This window comes from Colletotrichum phormii, assembly GCF_030913505.1.
Source record: "Colletotrichum phormii strain CBS 102054 chromosome Unknown BDP81scaffold_2, whole genome shotgun sequence".
Taxonomy (NCBI): domain Eukaryota; kingdom Fungi; phylum Ascomycota; class Sordariomycetes; order Glomerellales; family Glomerellaceae; genus Colletotrichum; species Colletotrichum phormii.
In genome coordinates this window covers 1,732,475-1,740,079 of record NW_026851444.1, presented here as the reverse complement: position 1 = coordinate 1,740,079, position 7,605 = coordinate 1,732,475, and the positions used below count along the sequence as shown (strand labels likewise).

The window sequence follows — 7,605 nt, the reverse complement described above, 5'->3', positions numbered from 1 at the left end:
AATAGTAAGGAGATTGCAGAATTGTGGTTCTGATCACCCTTGTGTCCCGTGTTGACCACCATGTTCCCTGTGTATATCCTCCCATCAGGTCATATTCCTCGACTCATACAAGTACAATCCATACCCTCATAAAAGCGCCCCCATTATATCTTGAACGATATCTCCATGATAAACACTAACAATCTAATAAACACTACTCACTCGTCTTCATGTCTTCGTAGTATGATGATGCCCATAACTCTTTCTCACACTTCCCTGTTGTATCTCTCCGAATATCATGCGCTGATCAATCTCTAATTGCTCCAGTCGAATCCGACGCAGAGCTTGCTCTTCTTGCACACAGCCTTGGTGAGAGTCTGGATGCTACCACTGCTCAACAACTCAAGAACCTGCATATTGGCCTCAAACTCGCGAGTGATGAAGTTACGGATCTCGATGGCGACAAGCGAGTCGAGCGGGTAATGCGATAAGCTGCGAGTGACGTCGAGCTCCTCAATCTCCATCATCAGCACGGCGGCAATCTTCTCGACCAGGCCGCGGCAGACAACCTCCATGGCCTCTGTCTCGCTGCGCGAAGCCTTGAGGGCGGCATTGAGTGAAACGGCGCCGTTGGCACCGGCCTCGGCGGCAGCAAGCTCCTCAGCAGCCAGGCGCAGAGCCTTGAACTTGGCATCGGGAGTCCAGAAGGGCTGGATGCTGGGCGTGATACGCATACCAGTGATGACGTGCTGGTTGCAGACGGAAGTCTTGTTCGAGATAGATGCGCCGATGAGAGCGAGCACCTCAGCTTCGCAAATGCTGTCAGATCCCAAGTTCTTGGCGACCTCAGCAGCACGCTCGGCACTACCATCGGCCAGGTAACCGGCATCAGAGACAGCGGTCAAGTCGAGCGAGGTAGCGGGCAGACCAAGGGCAAGGCGGTGCTGGACGAAGGCGTTGAGGAAGCAGTTGGCGGCGGCGTAGGCGGCTTGACCACGGTTACCGACAGCACCGGCAGCGGAAGAAATGGCAATGAAGAAGTCAAGCTCAGTCTGGCGCTCCTGGAGGGCGTTGTGGAAGTTCCATGCACCCTGGACCTTGGACTCGGTGACCGAGGTGTAGTCGTTGAAGGTCATTTGCTCGAACAAGACGTCCTAAATTAATGTTAGTACAGAGAACATGAGGGAGACACGGTGGACAACCTACACGAAGAACCATGGCACCGTGGATGACACCACGGACGGGAGGAAGACCCTTGAGTCCAGTGTTGAACAATTGCTCAACGCTAGACTTATCGGCGACGTTGCAAGGGCGGACCGTGATGTGAGCACCATCGTTGGCAGCCTCGTCAATGAGCTCCTTGACCTTGCCGGTGGCAGAGCCACTGCGGGACAGAAGAACAAGGTTCCTGGCGCCGTGAGCGATCATCCACCTGGACATGCTGCGGCCGAGACCACCAGTACCACCGATGAGGAGGTAGGTGGCATCAGACTTCAGAAGTGCCTTGGCAGCCTTAGAGGGAGTAGCCATGACGACGTCCTCAGCATGAGGAACAACAACCAACTTGCCAGGACCCTGGGTGGATTGAAGCGTCTTGAAGGCTGTCTCCATGCAAGAGACGGGGAAGACAGTGGCAGGGTCGATGGGTCGGAGTTGGTCGTCAGCGAGAAGCTTGGAGACATCGGCGACGAGTCTCTCCATGATCTTGGGCCTCTCGGCGGCAAGACCGAAGATGTCAACGCTCAGGAAAGAAGCGTTGCTGTCAGACTGGCCCATGTCGAGGCGGGTAGCGCGAGAACCATCCTTCCTGCGAACATCAACGAGGCAACCGAAGCGGCTGAGGCAAGCCCAGCTCTCTCTCAGGGCATCAGCGCCGGGGAGGGTGTTGAGAACGACGTCAACACCCTCATCGTTAGTTGCACGTCTGACGGCAGCTCTCCAGGTAGTGTTGCGGCTATAGAAGATATGGTCCTCGGGAACATTGTAGTGCTGCATGAGAAGCTTCTTCTTGGCGGCAGTGCTGACGGTGACGAAAATCTCAGCACCAATCATCTTGGCGAGGCAGACGGAAGCCTGGCCAATACCACCACCGGCAGAGTGAACCAGGATGCGCTGGCCCTCACGGAGGCGAGCCTGCTCCACCAAGCTGTAGTAGGCAGTGCAGTAGGCCAAGGGAAGGGTGGAAGCATCCTCGAAAGACATCTTGGAGGGCATAGCCATGACGTTGGCAGCGGTGGTGCGAGTGCGGGTGGCATAGGCACCGTGGCTGATGGTGAGGGCGGCAATGCGGTCACCGGCCTTGTGGGCCTTGACAGCGGAGCCGACTCTGGTGATGATACCTGAAGCCTCGACACCAAGGGCGTGCTTGTCAGCCTCGGGGATCTGGCCCTTGGCGATCATGACATCGCGAAGGTTCATGCCAACAGCCTTTACGTCAAACTCAACCTCATTGTCACCAAGAGGCTGGGTGGCAGCAACGTCGTCGACGAAGTGCACCGTCTCGATGGCACCGGGGGTGGAGAACTCCATCTTGAGGCATCGGTCGTCTTTGCCGAAGGGCTGCATCTCAACGACACTGGGGTTGGTCTCACGGTGGACAAACTCGTTCATCTCCTCATCGTGAACAATGCGAGGGGTGGAGAGCTTCCCAGATCGCTCCATGAACTCAAGTTCGCTAGTGGACGAGGCACTGGCACCGAAGGCGAGCTTGAAGATCTCGAAGATGACTGCAGCAGAATCGTCCTCGTCGAGCTGGTTGTTGTCATCCAAATCAAGAGTGGCGAAGGGCAGGACTGTCTCAGAGCGAACAGTTCTGCTCAGACCGATGATCATGTTGGACTCGGGGGAAGTGGCCTTGTCGTAGGCACCACGGACAACCCACAAGCAGCCTTGGACACCGGCAAGCATGCCACGGACCTCAGCGAACTGCTCCTTGGTAGGGTTGGCAAGGAAAGGTTGCTCAATCTCAGTGAGGACAACAGTAAGCTTGCCCTCAGTGTTGACTTCGTGCATGGTACCCATCTCAGGTAGTCTGGAAGTTGCGCTGGCCAGAGCAATCGCAAGGCCGTTGGCCAACATCTGCTGAGAGTTGGAGTCGCCGTGAATGATGGCAACGTCAACGTCCGGCAGAGGAGCATCGACCTTGACGCCGGAGGCACCGTTGATCTTGGTCTTGGACTTGCCAGACAGGGACTTCAGGGTTCCGATCTCCTCCCACTCAAGCTTGTAGCAAAGCTCGCGGGCAGGGTTGCTGGCCAGCTCAGTCTCTCCGTCGATAATGGGAGAAACGGTGAGCTCGTCGATCTCGATGACCAGATCGTTGGCTTCCGAGGTAGCGAAGACGGAAACCTTGGTGGAGCGGGCCTCGGCGGGGAAGTCGGCCTTGCAGTACGCCTTGAGAGTACTGCCGGCCTCCTTGGTGAGGGTGGTGATGTCGCGAGAAATGGACATGCGACCGATGGAAGAGGGCAGGTAGACAGTGTTGATGTCAGTGCGGCCAGCGCCCAAAATGGGCCAGTACATCTCAATGACCGACTCCAAAAAGGTAGGGTGGAGAACAGAGCTGGTCTGGTAGTGGTTGGGCATATCGGCCGCAACATCGAAGGACGAAATGATACCAGTGGAGTACTTGTTCGATGCCTTGCAGTCCTTGATGCACTGGAAAGAGGGTCCGTAGCCAACACCAAGCTCAGTCAAGCGCTCGTACATGTCGTTCTCGGCGACAGCAACAGAGTCAGGGCCCTCGCTGGCCTTCATGGTAGCCTCAGCTCCGCGAAGGGCGGCAAGTTTCTGCTCCTTGCCATCAACCTCGTTTGTCTCAGTGCCGTGAAGAGCGATGAGACCAACGCAGTGCTCTGTCCAGCCACTGCCGTGTGACCAAGAGCAAATACGGAATTCCTTCCAGGTCTCGGAGGCAGTCAGGTTGGTCTCCTGGTGAGGGCGCAGGTTGATGGTCATCTCGACATCAGCATCCTGCAGAGCCAACGGCTTGACGACGGACACATCTCGCAACTCGTACTTCTCGAATGAGATCTCCTTGCGCTGAGCCCACTGAGCGGAAGCCTCCAGAGCCATGCCGATGAAGGCAGAGATGGGGAAGATTGTCACCGACTGAATCGCGTGGTGGCGAAGCCAAGGAAGGTCATCCAAGTGAACAATGTTTCTCCACGTTGGCTCGAGATCGCTAGAGTAGATGGCCTCCAGACCGATTAAGTCATTTCTGGGCGACTTGCGGTACTTGTGCATCTGAGTCATGCGGGACTCTTGCCAGTATTTGTTCTGGTAGTTCCAGGCATAGCGGGGAAGATCAGTCAACAAAGACGGCTTCTTCTTCAGGTTGGGGAAGTTGACATTGTCCATGTTGAGAATGGCACCCTTGGTGATAAGGTTGCACGCCAAGTCCATTGCAGACTCGACGGCATCCTTCTTACGGACAAGGGGAGAGGCGTAAGGCACCTTCATGGCAGCCTCTCCGACGTGCTTCAGGATCTGCTTGATGGGACCCTGGAGAGCAGAGTGGGGACCCAGCTCGATGATCATGTTGACACCAGTCTTGTGCTCGCCAACAGGCTCCAACATGGTCTCGAGAGCCTCAGAGAAGCGCACAGGGCAGGTCAGGTTGTTGACCCAGTAATGGGCCTGGCACTCGAAGCCGTCGATCTGGTGTCCGTAGAGGGAAGAGTGGAAGCGGACATCGGTAGTCTGAGGGTGAGGGAGCTCAGAGATGGACTCGCGGTATTCCTTAGCGACAAGGTTCATGTGGTGCGAGTGGTAAGCAGTCTCGACTTGCAGGCGTCTGTTGAACATCTGCTTGTCCTCGAGGTTCTTCTCGAGCTCGCCGAGAGCTGCAGAGTCACCAGAGATGGTCAAGCTTGAGGGACTGTTGTAGCAAGCAATTCTGACCTGTTGCTGCTTGAGAGCGTCGATCATGGGCTGGACTTCCTCCTTGGTTCCGCCAACGGCCATCATAGAGCCCTGCAGGTCAGGGTTTCTTTGCTTCAGGATGGGAATGAGGCGGCCTCTGTGGTAGGCAATGGCCATAGCGGCCTCGAAGCCAATGATACCGGCCGCGTATGCGGCACCAATTTCACCAGATGAGTGACCGGCGACGGCTGCAGGGCGGATACCCCATGTGCGCAGCAGGTCAGTCAGTGCGAGCTGAACAGCACTGCAAGCCGGCTGAGAGATATGAGCCTCGGAAACCTTGGAAGACTCTTGGTCCTTGCTGAGCTCCTCGATGAGAGACCACTCAGCGCCCAACTTTCTCAGACACTCATCGGCTCTGTCGATGGCGGCAGTGTAGATAGGGTACTGGCCGTACAATTCGCGACCCATGCCCCACCATTGAGCACCTTGACCGGTGAAGACGAAACCGATTCTCAATGGCTCGGACTCCTTGCCGGGAATGACCTTACCACTGTTGAGGGTCTCGATAAGTTCGAAGGAATCAGTTGCGGGAATAGCAACCCTCCATGGAAGCATGGAGCGACGCGAGCCAAGAGTGTACGCAATGTTGTCCATGAGATCATTTTGGAAAATCTCAGGTCTCTGCTCGAGGTAGACAACAAGGTTCTTCATGACAGCACCGACAGAGTTCTTGTCGTTGGCAGACAAGACGTAGATCTTCTTGGTGCTCTTGGTCTTCTTATTATCGGGAGGAGGAAGGTTCTTGTTGTCCTTCTTGGGAGCGCCAGTGTGGGGCGCCTTCTCGAGAACAACGTGTGCGTTGGTGCCACCGAAACCGAAGTTGTTGACACTGATGTACTTCTTGTTCTTGGGGAAGGGCCTTTGGGTGGCAGGGACCTTCATGTTCCACTCCTTCCATGGGATCTTCTCATTGGGCTTCTTGAAGTCGTGGTTGGGGAGGAGGAATCCTCTCTCCAGCATCATGGTTGCCTTGATGATACCAGCAATACCAGACGCCGCTTCCAAGTGACCAATGTTCGACTTGACTGAGCCAATGAACAAGGGATCCTTGGTCGATCTGTTCTGGCCAATGACATTGTGAATGGCAGTGGCCTCAATCGGGTCACCGACCTTGGTACCAGTGCCGTGGGCCTCGACGTAACCGCAGTCGTTGGGGTCAAGACCTGCGTTTCTGTAGATCTGCCTCATGAGCTTCTCTGTACAGGATGTCAGTGAATGGTTTCATGAAAAACTGTATACATTGTTGCATACCCTGTGCTGCGCCACTGGGCATAGTAATACCAGGCGTCTTGCCATCCTGGTTGATGCCAGTGCCTCTGATGACGGCTCGGATTGAGTCGTTATCTCTAATGGCCTGGTCGAGGGGCTTCAGAATGATCATGCCACAACCTTCGCCACGGCCGAAACCGGTACCGCGCTGGTCAAAGGCGATAGATCGGCCAGAGTCCGCGAGCAATCTGCAGTCATTGTGTCAGTACCGAAGAAACAGCGCGAAGAAAAGCACTCAAGCGTGCAGCGTGTGCTTACCTGCAAGACGAGAAGGAAATCCAAAACTCAGGCAGCATGTTCAGATGGCAACCACCAACAATCGCTGAGGTTGACTCGCCAGCACGCAAACTCTGGCACGCCAAGTGGAGGGCGACCAAACTTGCTGAGCAAGCTGTGTCTGCTGTGAAACTCGGTCCCCTGAGATCGAAGAAATGTGAGAGTCTGTTGGACTGCATCGCATGGGCACATCCTAAACAGTATATTAGCGCAATTAAACGTCTCGGGTACAGGGATTATCCTCATACCTGTGGCCTGGTGCATGGGGATCGTGTCACTGTCCCTGAACAAGTGACTCTCGTACTCGGCGAAGCTGCCGCCGACAAAGACGCCGACGTCTTTTCCAACAATCGTGTGCTTGGGAATACCGGCGTTCTCGAGAGCCTCAAATGTGCACTCAAGCAGAAGACGCTGCTGGGGGTCCATGGAGATGGCCTCCTTCTCTGTCAAACCGAAGAAGGGGGCATCGAACGACGCCAGGTCGACGTCCAAGAAGTTACCACCCTCTGCGTGGTAAGCTCCAGTCTTGCCCGGGTTCGGGTGGTAGAATGCCTCGTGGTTGAAGCGCTCCTTGGGCACGGGAGTGAAGCCGGTTCTGGCGCGGGAGCACAGCTCCCAGAACTCGGCGGGGCTGGAGACGCTGCCGGGCATACGGCAGGCCATACCGACGATGGCGATGGGCATCTGCTTCAAGCCGGCATCGCTGCCGCCGACGGGGTTGGTGTAGCCCTGACTCGTCGCATGAGCACTGGCGCTACCGTTCGAGTGGCCATTGGAGTGACCGTTTGTTGATTGTCCGTGGATGTTGAGGCCGACACCATCTAGGGGCCCCACGGACAGGCTAGTGAAGCCATCGGATGTGGTATCGGAGTGATCGATCGGGGTCATCATGACAGGACTTGCCGAAGGCGATGTCCCCGATGAGGAGTAGGACAGCACGCCGGGCGCCATGATGAAGGGTGGAGGGGGATTGGCGGAAGCCGCTTGTAAGTGTCGAATCTATTCGGCAAGCATTCGTCGAAGGCAACGAAGAAAGTGACAGCGAAGGTTCCGGCGCTCTAGGCGTTCCTTACAATGACCAAATGAAGAGAAGAATGCGGATGAGGAGGAGGAGGAGGAGAAAGAAAACGAAGGGCGGACTGCGTGTGCTCTAGA

The 7,605-nt window shown here is 55.9% G+C and overlaps 1 protein-coding gene across 1 annotated transcript; it reads right to left on the bottom strand.

Annotated features, from left to right (window-relative positions):
* Window positions 1-293: 293 nt before the first annotated feature.
* BDP81DRAFT_389669 (beta-ketoacyl synthase domain-containing protein) lies at window positions 294-7,401 on the bottom strand (the record flags this gene model as incomplete). Its single annotated transcript, XM_060587299.1, has 5 exons — window positions 294-1,133; window positions 1,186-6,101; window positions 6,157-6,362; window positions 6,433-6,643; window positions 6,699-7,401. 5 exons carry the CDS (start codon window positions 7,399-7,401, stop codon window positions 294-296), a joined length of 6,876 nt encoding a protein of 2,291 aa, XP_060450643.1.
* Window positions 7,402-7,605: the final 204 nt, after the last annotated feature.